The sequence below is a fragment of the Sebastes umbrosus genome, chromosome 20, assembly GCF_015220745.1.
Source record: "Sebastes umbrosus isolate fSebUmb1 chromosome 20, fSebUmb1.pri, whole genome shotgun sequence".
Classification (NCBI taxonomy): domain Eukaryota; kingdom Metazoa; phylum Chordata; class Actinopteri; order Perciformes; family Sebastidae; genus Sebastes; species Sebastes umbrosus.
Window position 1 is genome coordinate 15,288,927 of NC_051288.1, and position 18,946 is coordinate 15,307,872.

The 18,946-nt window shown below is 38.6% G+C and overlaps 1 protein-coding gene across 2 annotated transcripts in view; it reads right to left on the reverse strand.

The window, feature by feature from the left end:
- Positions 1 to 10,570: 10,570 nt before the first annotated feature.
- atrnl1b (attractin-like 1b) overlaps positions 10,571 to 18,946 on the reverse strand; it is a 76,506-nt gene continuing 68,130 nt past the window's right edge. For both annotated transcript variants that reach the window (XM_037754666.1, XM_037754665.1), the window contains 2 exons: positions 13,296 to 13,410; positions 10,571 to 12,696 (listed from right to left, as the gene is read on the reverse strand). In XM_037754666.1, coding sequence (XP_037610594.1) covers positions 12,575 to 12,696; positions 13,296 to 13,410 — 237 coding nt within the window. In that variant the 3' untranslated portion in view covers positions 10,571 to 12,574. The remainder of the gene's footprint in view (positions 12,697 to 13,295; positions 13,411 to 18,946) is intronic.

The following is an 18,946-nucleotide window of genomic DNA, read 5'->3' on the forward strand; positions in this document are numbered from 1 at the left end:
CTCATGCTGGTTTCTACTATCAACAACAAATGTTACCTCCTGTTTTTGGCTCATATCATTCCTTTTCCCCAATGCTAGGCTATCTGTATTTTTAGCAACTAGGAGGGACTCTTGTAAAGCAGGATTATAAGATAGCACCAGACAGCCAGACCGCTATTGTCAGTCAGATCACATCAGTCCCGGTGCGGAGTGACACAGGCGGACAAGGACGCAGCTTGTAGAGGACGGACTGCTCAGTGGACAGGAGGAGGACACGTCTCGCCAAGAATATGACACACCTGTTTTGGCACCATGATGGAATACTCGACCTGGAGAGAGAAAGCCTACGATTTATTAGAAGTGTCAAAGAACCAAAAGGGCAAAAATATCCTCCGCATGTTATGCATGAGATGGAAATGACAACTGTCCATTTGAACTGATATACTGTAGAAGGGATGTATAGTGATTGAAGAGAGTCTAACACGTTACTTCTAACAAATCCTTGCCACAGAGCCTGGATTGCTTTCCTGTCTATCCTGATTTTCCCCCGTTTTCCAAGAGAACCCGACATGTTTTTGCCTTACGGTTGAGTACACAGAGTAACCAGTTATCTCTCTTTTCAAATCCTTGTAATAATTTGGGACTAAACAAAACATGAAGAACGAATCATTCAAAATTTTGGGAGATATGATTATTCGCTTTTTGGCAAACGACATCAAACTTCATAAAAAGACCAACACCAACAATGAATTGGTCCTATTAGTATTGTGTAGCCAAAGCTTGATATAGCTTATTCCTCTGTGCCATAGAGCTTTATTGCTGTTGAAAAACTATTAAAAACCACACTGTAGTGATAGCCGACATGTCCCTTCAGCTGCAATAAAAACACCAAATGTGTATTAATCCGCGGCCGAAAATAGTACCCAATAAATGATATTTATTCCTGTGTGAGAAATGTTTGCAAAAAACTACAGTGCCCAGACCGTGACACGGAGGACGCAGTTTCGGCAGCCTTATTTCTAAAGGTATACATCCACAATTTGACATGTGACACTAGTCAAGCACAGGGGTCATTGTGAAAATGTTTTGAATGTATTCGCTATCTCTAAAAGTTACAAGAAATAATGTTTAACAGGCCATTATTATTTCATTTAAGTCATCTTGTTTCAGTTACTACAAAAGGATATTAGACATTTTGTAAGGAAAGAGCCACAGCACTACTCACATTTCCAAACGCTTGTTCATCTTCATGGGATAGATAGCGATAGAGTAAAATTAATTGTCCCCCAGGGGAAAATTTGTCTCGGGCACAGTGCTACAGTCTGTTGCTTTACATAAAAAAACATCACAAAAACAACATGAAAACATCTTAAAACATAAGAGACATTTGACATTGACAACACGACGGCTTAAAAGATGTGACTGACATCACAATTTAATGGTTGAGGTTTTTAAAATGCAACGCACATCATAGTTGACTGAAGCCTCGAGACAAGAATAGTTGTCATTAAAACCTATGATAAACATTATTGCTCGCCAGGTTTACTGTTCTCTTGCCATAAAGCCCTGAGGACTAGGAGATAGTGTTTTGAGACTCCCCCTCCCACACCTATAAAAAACACTGCAGGTCTACTCAATCCAAATTTTCACCCTTGGCATAGATTAAAGAGAGTACTGATAAAGCGGTTCAATCATAGCAGCACTGCCGGGTAGGGATCACATCTAATTACTGCAACTCTGACCTCTCCAGCAACATTGTTTCAGCACCTCGAAACTACTCTGTGGATTTCACCTTTTCCATTAACCAGGAGAGCAGCACCAATTTCACTTTATTACTTTCTTTTTTTTGTTGTGTCCAAATGTCAGGGTGTGCCCGACTTTTCTCAGTAAACACTCCGCGGCATTAGTTATTTTGAGATGCTCCAGCCTCTCATCTTTTCCAGAGCAGTTCAGGGGCAAAGATAAGAGATGATAATGCTTCGTTGATTGCACAGTGAAGCCAAAACCCTAAGCTCTTCTTGAGTGGAAAGATGGAAGAGAACTGACAACTTTTTAAATTACTGGATAGATTAAGAAAATAGACTAGAGTAAATATGGCAGAGCTGGAGAGATGACCTTTGGTTGTACAGGCCGGAGAGAGACACGTTAACCTGTTGACCTCGACAATCACTGAAGTCATCGTCTTATTTTAAGAAACGCGGAACAAAATTTGTGGCCAGTAAAACTATGGACTGTATATGGCAACTAACGATTATTTCCTGAGTCCAAGATGACATCTTCAAAAGTCTTGTTTTGTCCAAGTAAAACCCAAAGATATTCAGTTTACAATGGTATGAAACAGAGAAAAAGTAACAAAATCCTCACATTGGAAAGTGACTCAAAGAGAAGCTGGAACCAGATGATTGGTATTTCCACTTAATTTTTAATTAATCTATTAGTTGTTTGGTCTATAAAATGTCAGAAAATGGTTAAAAATGTCAATCAGTGTTTCCAAAAGCCCAAGATGACGTCCTCAAATGTCTTGTTTTTGTCCAAAACTCAAAGATATTTAGTTCACTGTCATCGAGGAGTAAAGAAACCAGAAAATATTCACATTTAAGAAGCTGGAATCAGAAGATTTTGCCTTTTTTTTCTTAAAAAATTACTCAAACCTAATCAAAATAGTTGGCGATTTTTTACTTTGACATCATACGGTAGAATTATAATTGTTCAGGTTATTTACTGTAATGAGAACTCAAAGTAGGCCCACTAATTTTCTATTATTTTTTTCATTTGCTAACTTACGCACAAATGATAATGGTTCAGTTCAAGATAGATAGACTGGGCGATATGGAGAAAATCAAATACAACAATATTTTTTACCAAAATACCTTGATAACGATATTAGACGATACACAATGAGGCAAATAATAGAACAGCTATACAGTTTGGTAAGTTCCGAAAATTGCATCACTTTACAGTAATGCAGCTTTTAAAGCCAGGAAAAGACAAAACTTTTGCCATATTATATGGATTATTACAATATCCAAACTCTAAGACGATATCTAGTCTGATATCACGGTATCAATATTATATCCATATATTGCCCAGCCCTAGTTCATGATGCTTAGAAAGGTCAATTATAATGTTATAACTAAATTACCCACTGTATAGTTATTACTGACCCTAGAAAGATTGTCAATACTGTAGAACCTCCAACTGACTGTATTAGATGATAAGCACAGCAAAGAGTTGTCTCTGTAAAGCAGGTTTGCACCTCTACAAGCTCTCTTCTGTTGATATTGAAGTGTCTATTCTTAGAGCCTGGGATGAAAAAATGACTTCTAAACTTTTTAAAAAACAAAGCCCTCACTGAAGAACCTGGGTGATTTCCGTGAGTAATACTAAGCATAAAACTGTGAACTGCCATGCCACTTAACCAGTGGTTCAGCACCACAGAGAGCGCCACTTCCACAGAGGGCAACCTGGGGTGAAACAGGAGAATATGACACCAGCTGTTCTCAATCAAAGTAATGACTCTCCCACATGAGAATTACCCTCCAACTTCCCTTTAAATTACTGATGGCCGTCCGTTGTCCATGAGACGGTGAGAGTCTGGAGTGTCTCCTTCCAACCAGTAGCTAACCTCCTATATACTGTATGTGTGTGTTTACTAAGGCAGCAGTGTCTTTCTTTCTTCTGTCACAAACTAAACCAGAAACTGCTTTTAAGCTCACACCCACTTCATCAAGGAAATACTAATCAGCTTTAATACTGCATAATGCCATGTTAAGATTCTCCTACTCCTACTGCAAATGTGCTCTGTCAAGTATAACAATACATTTGCACTTTTTTTTCCAAAATCTTTGTTATAGGGTGTGCACAATTTATCAAATATTAATCGCAAGCAAGGTTTTGACTTTCCCACAATTAAATGAAAATGATCGCCTGCGATATTGACGTTTAAAATGCTTGATAAACTTTTAATTTACCTCTCAAAGTGCACCAGATTGATGCATTTAACTTTAAAATGTAGCCTACAAAATTTAGGGCGAATAATCCTGTATTTTGTTACATCGCAGAAAAAAAATATTGCAATGTCAATTTTTTTTTTCCAACATCGTGCAGCCCTAATTTGTACATTAACAGGAATGCAGCACAACATGGAAGTGAAAGCAGCACTCTGTTTATTTAAATGTGAAAGTGCAATAAAAATGTTGTCCCTAAAAATCAATGAATAATCGTGATAATAATCGCGATCTCAATACTGATCGAAATAATTGTGATTATCATTTTTGTCCATAATCGTGCAGCCCTATACTTTGTTTGTCAAGAGTGACGCAGATTTAATTTTGAAGGCAGGATAGCAGTTACATCTGAGACCTTGACACAGTGTCTATGTCCTTCATGGAAAAGGGGTGTGCACCCAGCTGGTGACTTACACAAACATGATACCTTAAATGACTGATTCAACCTTGTGTTTTCAAGCTATCTGATATCAGACAACTCACAGAACACATTTTTTTTATGTAACTTCACGCAAGCATACATAAGCTCAGCACTCAATAAGATATTAACACTCAATAGAAAGTCCTCCTAAAAGCCAAATTAGATACAGAGCCAGACAAAAAGCTGTTCTCCTGGCTTAGCAAACCAGGCCACAAGCTACTGTTTAGTGAACTGCATAGATAAATAGATAAACAAAAGTCAGATGTGCAGCAGTTAATAACTGTTAACATATTCAACTAAAAAAACATATTGTTCTGAAATGTACCGTAATGTAGCATTGATAAGCAGCAGATGACCATCGGTACACCGATAAGGTTGGCAAACTTGGCAATGAGTGCAGCTGAGTGTAGCAGCGATGTAATCCATAGAGAGAAGCAGCTCAGCACTTTAGATGCAATTATGATATGAAAAATAGTAAAGCAAGCGGTCACATAAACCCAGCAGATATGAAGTGTGTGGAGAAATTTGTGAAGATAACAACTTACCTCATGATGTGACAATAGCCATGTTAAGTTTGCCATGAAGCAAACAATACAAAGACATATTTGTGTGTGTGTATGGACAGTGTGGAAGACTCTTCTACGACAAACTTGAGTTTGCAGTAAGCCAACAGGAACAGCAAAGGGTGCTGCAATTCAGCCCACAACCGTCATGATTACTTACATATGAGTACTCATATTTCACTATTTAAATATCATAATGCACCTGCCAAACAACCAAAGAGGAATGAGCTCAGCTTCAAACAAAATACCAAGCAGCAAATAATGCACATACTGTATATAGGCAGCAGAATAAATGAAGAAATTAGCAACTAGCAGATGCAAAGACACATCTGACTGAACAGAGGTGGACATCAACTCACTGGACACATACAAAAGCAAAGTCCTACCTTGTTGAAGAGAGGTAGCAATCCTCAAAGTCTCAGCAGAGTACCAGGAACGTTAGGTCCCAATGTTGTCCAGTGTCCCAGGAAAATGTTAGTCCAAAAGTTGTCCACTGTTCCAGGGAAATGTTAGTCCCAATGTTGTCCACTGTTCCAGGCAAATGTTAGTCCCAAGTTGTCCACTGTTCCAGGCAAATGTTAGTCCCAAAGTTGTCCACTGTTCCAGGCAAATGTTAGTCCCAAAGTTGTCCACTGTTCCAGGCAAATGTTAGTCCCAAAGTTGTCCACTGTTCCAGGCAAATGTTAGTCCCAATGTTGTCCACTGTTCCAGGCAAATGTTAGTCCCAAAGTTGTCCACTGTTCCAGGCAAATGTTAGTTCCAAGTTGTCCACTGTTCCAGGCAAATGTTAGTCTCAAGTTGTCCACTGTTCCAGGCAAATGTTAGTCCCAAAGTTGTCCACTGTTCCAGGAAAATGTTAGTCCCAAGTTGTCCACTGTTCCAGGCAAATGTTAGTCCCAAGTTGTCCACTGTTCCAGGCAAATGTTAGTCCCAAGTTGTCCACTGTTCCATAAATAGTTGTTTGATATACAGCATGTTATTTTCAATTTTATCTTGACTAAAATATAGCATTACATCAAACATATTTATTTCAACATTCATCTTAGGTTTCTTTTTTAGAAAGTTGGCTACATCCATCTAGAACATTGTTGCAGCGTTAACAGCTTTGAACTGTGGTGGGAGGCAGCATGACACCCTGTGTTTGACTGCTATGATATACTATGCACTTTCCAGTGCACTGTACTGTGCTATATTAGTTAATACTTTTCCAAAATGTGGGACAAAATCAGTTTAACAGTAGCCTAATAGCATACATTGTAATAGATGCACCTTCCTTCATTCTCATGAACCACACAGCTTTTACCGAATTGACCTTCAGTCTCTGTCAAACTATAATAATTGGACCTCTTAGTTTTGTCTCTGTGAAAGTAAACTTAGAGCCATTTTTTCTTATAGTCTTTACCATTATACATACCAAAAATTTTATTTAAAAAAGCAAGAATTAACCACTAAATTAGTAAATTATAGTGGGATCATTAAATTAGTTTATTAGTTATGATTAGGTGGCATAAGAAGTCAAGATCCACAATAAAATGATACACACCTCCTCACAGATTTCTTCATTTCTTTTACCATCTGCATTATATGTAAAGCATGCTGACATTAATATCTCCTGAAGTTAAGGCCCTGGACAGTTTGATTTACAACATGCACTGGCATCCAAATTCTTCCAGCAGGATTATATTGGATGGTTTGGCAGATCCGTCTTCTGACACACCCCCATGAATTATACTGCTGGAAGTGACAGATTAATCGCCATCTCTTGGTAATACTGGAGACGAACCAAGACAAACAGGAATAAAAAAAAATCCTTACTCTTCCATCACAAGTGAATCAGGGAACTGGAGAGCCTTAAATGCTGCATGCTTTTTTCCCTGCAGGTAATCCACCTATCCACATGTGAACTCTTAACCTGATGTAATCAGTGTGCGACCTGCACATTTATTTATATAGTGCCATCTGGTGGTTGAATTAAGTGCATTGTGATACGCAAACAGACAAGGTCAAGGTCTCCCCTACTTCATCCAATTTACCTCAGGAACATTTTGTAATGTTATCAGGACACCAACAAGGGAAACTGAATTAGGTCCTATTTATAAGAAGGAGGGGACACACACTGACATTGATACACAGGGATTTGACTTTGTCACCAGGAGAGGAAAAACATAGATGACTTAAAGGTCCCATATTATGCTCATTTTCAGGTTCATACTTGTATTTTGTGTTTCTACTAGAACATGTTTACATGCTGTAATGTTAAAAAAAAAACTTTATTTTCCTCATTCTGTCAGCCTGAATATACCTGTATTTACCCTCTGTCTGAAACGCTCCGTTTTAGCGCATTTTGACGGAATTTTAATTGCAACTGAATTGCGTTGCTGCTAGTCAACAGATTGGGTCCATGTGTACTTCCTGTCAGCTGATGTCACTCACATACACACTGCAACCAGGAATAAACTGGGACACGTTTAGAATGTTTACGTTTAAAACTGCGTAAAGGGTCTAAATATTGTATATTCGTGACATCACAAGTGGACAGAGATCCTGACAGCTTGTTTAAAATGCAGAGTTTCTGAATACGGGCTGTGTGCGTTTCCCTGTGGATTGAGTGTTTCGATACTTTCACAGTATTTATATACGTAGGTCTTAAGCCTAATAAAAAAAACATGAAAATCTCACTTTTTTATAATATGGGACCTTTAAGAGGTTTTCAAGACTGTTTCAGAATTAATCAGAATTTACATTTCAGCTTTCAACGATGAGATCCAAGTAATTCATTTAGGGAGCATAGTGTGGCCATCAGTGGTTGGACATCAGTGTGCCAACTGTGACTCAGCACAGCAGTCACTCTGAATATTTTCAGCACATCCCTCTCCAGTACTTAGCAATGACCTCTGTTCCCTCAACTGTCATTTTGAAAAATAACAGACAGTCACACCTTGGATCAGCCAGCAGCCTGTTTTGGTCAAACGCCCTCAGATTTTTCTGGCGTCCTGGATCTTTTTCAGACACAGGGGCCAATTTTGCTGCCCTTGGCATTCACATGCATCTATCAGCAGTGTATTCACAAGGACTTGCTCAATAAGTGTGTATATGTGCATATAAAAGCAAACAATTTGACTAGGTGATGGGTGATGGGTTGAAGCGGAGCACAAATATAAATCACTTTAAAAAGCTATAGAAAAAAGATATTTTTGGGAGGTATATGGTTGAGGAAGAGTTGTGATAAGGAGTTGGTTTATATCTACTTTTTAACTCCGGATGGATATGTGGGTTGTAATAAACTTGGGATGCTGTTCATATGTTTAATTTGGGATGTAAATAAATCTGGGATAGTTTATATATTATATTATATTATCACTCTATGATATATGAGTTATTGGAGGAGAAGTGAGAAAGGGGTATAGGGGTATAGGGGTATATATTCATTCAATTTGGTCAATGTCTACAATATACAAATGTAGATAACATACAGGGTGCGCTGCATTATATCTGTAAAGAGAACTGTCATAGTATAGTAGTATAGTATATGAGCTTCATATGTCTGTTATAAATCCTCAGTCATGTTCTGAAGCTTTAGCATCCATTTACATACAATTATAGTTTGGGATTCATGTCTCCACATTTTTCTCTGTAGCTATCAATTTTGTTTGTACAGTGTTTCTTTTATTCATCATTCATTATTCATTATGCGACTATATTGGCTGCTGCACAAATGGCAAAAAACAGCACTAATGTACCTATTTCGAAGACGTGCCTATTGTTGACGGCACTAAAACAGCAGGGGAGGAATCAGGGGAGTCACACAGCACTTCACAAGTAGGACTGGCAGCCACAAGCGCCGGAAAATTGCAAAGCACAATGAAGCCCTAAGACCACCTGTCACCTCCAGAGCTGTCGCCTCCCTTTAACATGCTAGATGAGCACACAGCAGGGCAGGTAGATTGTCTTTTAACAGATAAACTGAGGGGACGAGTTAAGGTCAAAAAGCTCTGTTTTTCCAAATGCATGCTTGGTAGTTAAAAGAGAGTTAAAAGCAATGTGTTTTATTGGCAATGCGGTACGCAACCCCACTGACAAATCAGAAATAGGAGTATAAAATCTTTATAAAGGACACAAACAGTACATTATACATGTGCCCTTCATATATACAGTAGCATTAAATGGGTTTATATTCTTATTTCTTGCCAACATCAACAGCATTCTAATATACTAACACTCCTTTAGGGTACTATGGTGGCTTTTCTCCAAGAGCACCTGCGGCTAATAAGTATACAGTTGAGTATAAGTGAGGATTATCTGGAGTGGCTCTTTGGCAGGCGAAATCCCCTTTTTTCTTTACATCCTTGTTCAAATGCACACCGCTGACGTCGAAGAGGGAGCACAAGCACTCTGAAAGGTGTTGAAGGACAAACCTCTTTAATATCAGGCTGATCTTTAAAGGGGCTAATGCAGCATGCTCTTTCCTGTCACATGTTTAGCCTATAAGGTGCATCTTTCAGGTGAAATTAAAATAGATTGATGATTTAGTTTATTATAATTAATTCATCTAATCAACCTACCTTTTCCCTTTTGACTCTTTGCATTTGTTTGCTTGTTCTGACTGCATGCTTGCTGAATATTAAAGATGCCCTATTATGCTTTTTCCCTTTCCTTTAGTGTGTTATATAGTTTCTTTGTGCATGTTAAAGGTCCGCAAAGTTACAAAGCCAAAGGGAGTTACTCTCCCCCACAGAAACACTGCTCGTGAACGGCCTGAAACGCCTCGCTTGAAGTCCCGCCTTTTCTTCCGTAACATTACCAAGTTAACACATTTGCATAATACCTTGCCAAGTGGCTAGTTTGGCATCCCTCAATAAAGCTAGTTAGAGCGGAGCAGGAGCGGAGTCCGAAGAGTTACGTAGGTACGGTTGACCAATCACAACAGAGTGGGCCAGCTGACCAATCAGAGCAGCTTTTCCCAGGTTGTTATTTCCAGCAAGCATAATAGTTCTTCTTTCAGCGGCAAACATTAGCTTCAACTTAACCTTTTTTTTTATTAATTCTGCCTGTTATCAGAACTGTTACAATACAGATCAGATGATAAATGGCTTACAAAGAGGGTTTATTGATGTGTCAATATTTTAATTCATCAGTGCGAGTATTTTAATTAATTCTTCGAGCTTGGAGTCAATTATGTAAAACCATCAAAAAAAACGTTGTTCAAATGGATCCCTTTAAATAAAAAAAATTATGAAAGTACCAGCCAAGAAATGATTTCACCACATACATTCATACACATTTAAAAAAAAAAAAAAATAGACATTTTCTTACTGAGTAGAAAAGTTGTTTTTTTTTGCAACTTTCACTATCAATTGCTTGCGTTCACTGTTCTTGCACAGACACAAAATACAACAGGTCTGTGTTTTAGTTTTTCTCTCAGACACTTTCAAGGGGAATAATTATCTTTGGCTGAGGCAATCAACCAGTGTTGAACACCGTGCACCAAAACACAATCACAAATTGTAGGTTTAAGCTTTAGAGACAAAAACACCAGGCGGGCAGAAGCGTAGAATTCAATGTACTATACAGTATATGAAAAGACTCAGATGCACAAAAGATTTTCAGGTCTGTTTTTTTTTTTTATTTTCTGGCATGTTGTCCATCTTTAAAATACACTGAAGATTACTGATATGCAGTTTATCATCTTTTTTTCACGGTACAGTGAGACCCCGATTCCTGTGTAATGACACTGTTATAGGATTACTCTACAAAACACAAAATAAAACACATTAGCTGGCATACTTATCCTCGTGAAATGCATCGGAACGACCACTTTGCAAACGAAAAAGCAAGGCAATGCCCATACAGTCCTTAAAAAGATGCACGATTCAAAAAGGAGCTGACATTAAAAACAACCGACTTAAGTCAACGATAAAAATCAAGTTAAATGCTATTACACAGGAATCTGTTAAATATCAAAACAAAAAATATTAACAGAAAATGCTCTTTTTTCACAAGTGTAGCAAAAGACTTACAATTTATCATAGATATAATTAATAGTAACAGGGTGACAAGGCCTAAAATAAATGATAATCTCTTGCCGTTCTGTCATAAAAACCTGACGAACACATGAAATTCTCAAGAGATAAGAGTGACAAAGACTCACATTTGTTCCAACAAGACACTGTACAGCTCAGAGTGCGGGTGGGGGGTAGGTCGGGGCTAAAAATGGTCGACAGCTTTTTAAAATTCTGCAGATCAACATGCCCCCTCCGTCCATGGAAAGCCAAGGCATTATAAAAAAGGGTAACGCAACTCCTTGTACTCAAAGATGGAAATAAAGCGTCAGAGGGCCATTTAAAAAAACTTACAAAACAAACTAGTAAACCGTCAGAGGAGCACGATGTCCCCGGTCTAACTTTATCAAGCAGACGTCTTACTCCGAATCCACACCGATCCAAGTTCAAAAACTTAATGTCCAAGTTGCACAGCAAAATGACACAATAACAAAACTACAGAAAAGAATCAAACCAGATCTTCAGTGTTTCTCTGCACACTGAAAAAGATGGATTTTTTTTGTAACAAATGAAACTTCCAGTTTGCTAATGAAAATGCATCTTTTGGAGTTTTTCCATGCTTTTAGTTTGATGACTTGATGGGTTTTGTTCACGCCTCCTCCGGTTTTGCAGTCATCACCCACATGCCGCTGGTAGTGATTGCAGTCTCTGCAGCATTTTTTGTACATGTATTCCACAAAAGAAAATACAGACTTTAGCTTCAGCTGGGTGGAGGATACGTATGTACAGTAAAAATGCTAAAACAGAGCATTTGAATGGTAGTTGGCAAAGTGGTGTGACAAAATACTCTAGTTGTCAAAACACTATCTATGCGGTCGCAGGGGTGTTAAAAAGAGTCCTGGCCTGTAGCGCTAAAAGGCAGAATGATTTCAGTCCATACAGCAAAGGCTTTAGCATAAGAACTTAATGCTTTAGCACCAGAGAATACCACTTGTTGGCAAGCAAAAAGAACAAAAGAAACCTCATAGGCAGCACATGCTGGATATCTACCAGCCATTTTTTTTTTTAAATCATCTCGTTTTTCCCAACACAGTGTGAGGGAAAATCAGTCTGATATAACCTAATGTACAGACACCTTCTCATGCTGAGCAAATGGACGATGACGTGTCACAAATTATTCACGACCGAAGCGTCAATAGGTGCAGATCCCTCTGATTCATCTGTCTCTGATGTCACTTGATGATCAGGCAGGTTTCCTCTTAGCGCAGTTTAAGCCGTGATGACTGCTGCCAAAGCTGAAAGGAAAGAGATTTGGGCCCAGTAGGTTTGGAGGAAAAGTTGCTCCAGAGATTGGATAAAAGAAAAAATTCCTGTGACAAGAGAGTTGATTTATGCAGATTAGAGCGAAGGGGAGCAGGAAAAAGGTAAAGCAGTGTTGTGCTCTTGTGGACTCTTGAGTGGTAGCAGCCGAATGTCATCTTCTACATGTAGCCATGTCTTGTCTCTGAAAAAGGCCTTCAGCTGGGAGCAGCGGCCTTATTGGAACAATATGACCTCAGATGGTGTAAAAAAAGGGGACCCAAATGGATTGACGGGTTGAGAGACTCAGACGCAGGTGCCTTGGTGTGCCGGAGGAAGGGCTTTTCGGCTCTTTAAACCCATGGACTTGTCTTTAAAATCTGGTTTCTGCTGTGAAATGTCTATCAGCGCACTGGCAACGATGATTCCTACAGGAAGGAAGAGAGAGCGAGAGAAAGATGTGAGGGTGGTGAAACACAGGCAATTTCCACAAATTGCTTTGTTCAGTTAAAAAAACAAAAACAGATATTACAGGTCTGTCTGTAATATTTCAAACATCCAATTTTATGAAGAATATATTGCAGCTTCCAAGAGTAAAACTTTTTTTTCCCTTCCTGTGAGGATTGGAGCTACATTTTCAGTAGTAACATCAGGGAATAAGAGCAGGGTTGTTTCATTTATTTGATCTGCAAATGTGTGCTTTGCTCTGTGATATATATTGAGTGTATTTTTGATAGTGTACAGCATGTTTTTATGACTTAAAGTTTATTGAATATCAGGTTTTCAAAACATCATAGAAGACACAACAACACAATGTTTTGTCATTCATACGCTCTGGGCTGCCAGGTAACATGTTCATAAATATATTTACTGAAGTCAATAATTGAGACGCAGGAACAGGTGAAACCGAAACCTGATCAACATTTATCAGAATAAAGCAGATTAGTTTTGATTGTTTCACCATACTTCACCATATAGACATTAAAACAATATATATATATTAACTAAAATGATGATTGTTTCTTACCTGACTGTCCTGGTGGAGGTAAGTCTGAGAGCCCAGAGGGCAGACGCATGAGGACAGTCAACACAGCAGCTTTCCCTCCGGAACACGGCTCCATCGCAACGGGTTTAGGTGCTCCCTGAGAAGTGAACATACAGCAGAAAAAACAACATTTTAAACAGAATTTCAGGACAGCGAAGAAAGAAATTCACTTTTTAAAAAACTGTTTAAGTCAAGACCACCTAAACGGAGACCAAGTCATGACTAAGACCAGAGTGTATTGAGACCGAGACAAGACTTTGAAGGGTTGAGACCAAGTCAACACCGAGACCAGACCAGTGCGAGTCCCACACTGCATGACACACAATAAAATGTGCAACATACAAACCTTTAGGCAATCCTCAAATCCATCTGAAAGATCCACATTCCCATAAAAAAACCCACAGAAAACAAATGAAAATTCCCCTTCAATCACCTCTTTTTTTGCCATACCTACTGTATGTATCTGTGTACGTACATGTATAAGTGTACCATTAGAAATGTCTCGCTAAAATAATCAAAACTTATTGCAGAGGTGAATCTTTTTATGTGTGTGAATTTTCCTTAGTTTTCTATGAGCAATCACAGTAATGATGTTAACACATTAATCAGAAGACAATTCCCAGACAAATTAGTGATATCCCCGCAGTTGTGGTCTTGAAATAAAATCCTGAGTCCTCTTTGTCTGAGACCGAGACAAGACCGAGTAAAACATATGGGCGATTTGGAGACGAGACCTTCAAAAAATGGTCTGGAGACTGGTCTCGTGATCTTGAGTGCTACAACAGTACCAAAATGTTCACTAGTTTATTTGGATTTTAGAGTAAAAATAGTTGTATTCTGTTTCCTGCACAGACAACACCAGTAATAGTAATACGTGATAGAGATAGAGATAGTGATGTGAGAGACAAAATGCATGATAGGAGTACTTTATTGACTTGAATGGGATCTTTGCCAACGCAGCTTGAAATCAGTCACACAAGTCTTGATAGTTGAGGTCCAGCAGACCAACAGTCACTGATATTAGATGCTTTTTAAGACGAGACACCCTCCTCCTGAGACAAATGGTTTGATTGGTCACACAACAAAAACCCCTTTGTGCGTGTGTGTGCGTGTGTGTGTGTGTGTTCCTGTCAGACGGTTCCACGTGTTGAGGCAATGACCTCCCCTCTCAGTTAATGGCCAAAACTGCTTGTCTCAAGCGTGAAAAACATGTCATCCTGATAATGAATGTCAGGGGTTTCACAGCATGTTTTGGACGACGGGGGATAGAAATTGGGAAATAATAACACGTCTGAATAGAATCTACTCTTTTTTTTCTATGTTGTCTGGCTGAATTTAAAATAGAGATGAGAGTCAGCAATGGCAGAAAAAAACAGGGATGCACAAACACATGCATTAAAACATGAGAGAATCAGGAGGGAGATGTATTGATGTGTTCCACTGGATGTTGATGTGCAATGCATACATTTCAGAGTCCTTTAAGTGGAATCCTATGAAGCATTCAGTGTCATTTTTCATGCAACTTCCAATTAAAGTTTGCCATTTGAAATGCCATAGTTCACAATTACAGTATGTTCTTATTTACTCACTGACACCGAAGGCTTTGAAAAGCCATTTAAATATAATGAACCGACATAAGAAGAGAACATTTTGAGCAAATAAATCTTGAAAACTTCTTAAAAGATCAACTGGCAGAAACTATTGAATGTTGATTCGGAGAGGTGCTGGATTTCTCCTTCATCCAAAAGAAGAAACCTCTTTGCAGAATTCTAATAATTTGCAGAGGTTATGAAAGCCGTCAACATTGGAGCTGGGTTATTTTCCATTTGCCTGCTGTACAACTAATCAGCTGGAACTAATACAGAAGGACAGGAAGATGAGGAGAATGGAGAGCAGGACAAAGGTGAACCAAAGTACAAAGAGAAAGTACATTAAATGTGACAGACACAAACTCTAATTGTTAATCAGTTGTTGAAGTGTTTCTAAGAAGCCCAACATTTATACGGTTTTTACTTGAGTGTGCGCATTACAGGGTCTGATTTCTACCCTTTTCACTGTATGTTTCAGGTGCTTTCACACCTGTAGTTGGGTTTCTTTGGTCCGGACCAAGGAGAAAAAAATGATGCATTTTAGTTCAGGTTCCTGTTCACACTGACTTTCTTTTTTTAAAAAAAAACCATAGGAAACATGAAGTTATACAGACTGACAGGTAACTCGTTGATAGGACAATTTTGTCGTCCTCTGGGAGCGCACGGACATGCACCTGATCGGCGTCCTGGGTGGGGGGTCGCTGTCGCACACTTTTTTAATGGAGTTAATGAACTGACAAAGTACAGAGTCGGATACAAGCACAGCAGCTTTAACAGCTTTTGACCTATTAATTAGGGAAAATACGTACACTGACGTGCTTATATACATGGCCTTGAATACAGATCGCTTCCTGAACAGATTTCAGGATCAGCAGATGGATTTATTAGTAGTTTAACTTTTGAAATCATGCAAAAATCACACATCTAATATCATAAAATCCTGGCAAAAAATCCATATATTAAACTGCACCAGAGTCCGCTTTGGAAGTGGACCGAGACCACCTTTACAAGCGTTCTTGGTTCGGCTGTTTGGTCCGGACCAGGGTTCGATAGACAGCTTTAACACCGGCCCAAACGAGCCGTACTAACCGGGCAAACGGACCTGAGTTTGTTTTAACCCAGGGGTCAGCAACCTTTACTAACAAAAGAGACATTTTAGGCAAAAAAAATAAATAAAATCTGCCTTGAGCCGCAAAACATTTGATCATTGTGATGAAGGTAACACAATTTATAGTCTAAGTATATAGTATATAAGTCTAATGCAGTGAGGGCAAAAGTGCAAATGTACTGCAGAGTATTAGGGCCACATTGAGGGGAAAAAAAATCTGAGATTTCCAGAATAAAGTCATAACTTTACGGGAAAAAAGTCGTAATATAACGAGAATAAAGTCAGAATATTACGAGAAAAAAGTCATAACGTTACGTGAAAAAGTCATAAGTGTACGAGAAAAAAAGAAAATAACACGTAAAATTACTACTTTATAATATTATGACTTTACTCTCATAATATTACAACTTTTTTCTCTTAAACCTATGACTTTATTCTCTAAATATTACAACTTTATTCTCTTAATATTATGACTTTATTCTCGAAATCTCAGATTTATTGTGGCCCTAATACTCCGTCGTACCATAGACCTACAACAATGAGAAATAAAAATGAAAATGTAAACAAAAAAAACAGTTATTCATTTCTATTAATTATTATTTATTTTTTTTAAATCCACAGGGTGCCACTGGAGAGGGGCTGAAGAGCCACATGTGGCTCTAGAGCCGAAGGTTGCAGAACCCTGTTTTAATGGAACCAAAGAGGTTATAGGTGTGAAAGCCCCCTAGCTGTAAAACTAATTTACATGCAACCCTGGATCAACTGTAAGGTAAGGTACCTTCAAGTCTAAGTATCTTCACAACTGTACATCAAGTCAAGTTGCCTTGAATCGACAATTATACTACATGGATTCAAAGCCTTCATAGGCACCATGTGAACCGCAAACCTGTACATAAGAGACATGTTTCTGTATCGCAGGCAGGCTAGAGACTGTTTATGTGCATTGTCACTCAACCCAATTAGGCCACATGATCAGAACACAATATTCTCATGCATCTTTTCTGCTACATTCATGATGGAGAGGCCCAAATTACATTACTGACATACAAGGCCAATTAAATTGCCAGCCATTTCATGACCATTCAAGTGATCCTGCTAATGAATAGCTATATATATATGAGCCATATTCATGCAAGGAAGCTAATTTAAACGACAGTATGCACAGTTTTGATTAAGGCAGATTCCACTGCAAGCTATGCTTACATGGACCACTGGGTGAAACATCATTACAGCTGTTCAAAACAAATTAATAGCACGGAGGCGAAATTGTGGTTTGTGAAAACGTGTAACAGAAGCTGCTGTGTTGTATATGAAGAAATACTGTCTCAATCTTTACATTAATCACTCAAAGGTCATCATGAAATACTTATCTCACAACTTTTCCTCTAGCGCAACAAGCACTGAAATATCTCAACAACTATCGGATGGTTTACCTTGAAACATAACATATGAAAATGGTTTTATGTTTAGCTCATATTCAATCAGACACTTTGATGTTTGTTTACTGTCCTTGTTGCACACAGCTTTCGTTCTACAGCACCGTGAACCAGTCGCCAGACAAGCTATGGACTCTGTTTAAATGTCTTTGCTTACGCCTGTTTCCCTGTCAACACGTTCTCACTCCCAACTCATCCACCGCTTCAAACTATGACGCTCTAGCATCAGTCTTGGATGCGTCAGGGATGGCATGTCAGATTCCGCTCATTACATGCATACAGTCTCTTTTCAAAAATAAACTTCCAACGTAGGTTTACTTAATTTTTATGTTACTACTACTACTACTTATGCACCAAAAACTACTTTAGGTTAGGTTTAAGCCGCTCATGATCACAGTAAAATCGCTCTAAGTTGGCTGTGCCATTGTTTTCCTATGGGTCGAAGTTCAAACTATTTCAACTTTGACCCCAGAAACAGTGAATGGCTTTCCTTGTGCACATTTTTAAGGCATATTATACCAGCGCTGCACTTTGCCTCTGCATGGCTATATGCGCCATACCTCACCGTGAGTGAAGAGCATATTTCTTATCATGTGAAGGCAGCTTTAGGCGATAAAAGTACATTAACTGTCGTCAACAAAGTACAGAAGTTGCATAACAAGACTGCTGTAAAATAAGTCAACGTTGACTTTGTTTTCACACGGGACACGTCCTGTGTTAGTTTGACCCGTCCAACTGTCAGTTGTTCAGACCGCCTAATAATGATGCAGTTTGGGTTTACATAGGAGTTGGTCAAAAGCCCGGTGCGTCTCATACGGACGCTAAAGGGTGCCTCGGTGCGTTGGTATCAGATGCCAAGGGGCACTGATGAAGCTGCAGCTGAAGAGTGAGAACGGGTTGACCCTGTACAGACCCAGTGACTGGTGCAATAAAATGCATGATCAGGGCTCTACATGGAACCAGTCACTGGATAAACCCATGAACTCTAAATACTTCTTTACTCTCCATAGCTATTACTGGCTCTGTTTACACTGCCTTACTGCACTGTTAATCTGAACATATTTCTGTATTTACACCTCGGACACAAAGTTGATATCACTAGTGTTATTATCAATAAAAAGCAATTTAATTCTTGCAACTTAGTGGCAAATAATGCTTTCTTGCAATGCTGTCTTTCAATTAAATGACCAAATGATGACTATCCCTGGAGCAATTGCATTATTACATTGAGCATTTTTGGAAACGACACGGAACTACTTAAGATTTTTTTGCCATAAATAAAAGCATAAACAACAAATTCTTGTTAGTGTGCAAGGCAGCAATAATAGCACCTTTCTTTCTGCCTGCTCTCTCTCATTTTCTCCGTGAGATGCTTATATTAATCTGGGATAACGGAAAAATATTCACAAAATGCAATAGGAAAACAAAAACATTAATAAATCATTTCATTCCATTTCAATCATAGGGTTGCCTTTCTTTCTTTTTTTAATAAAGTCTTTT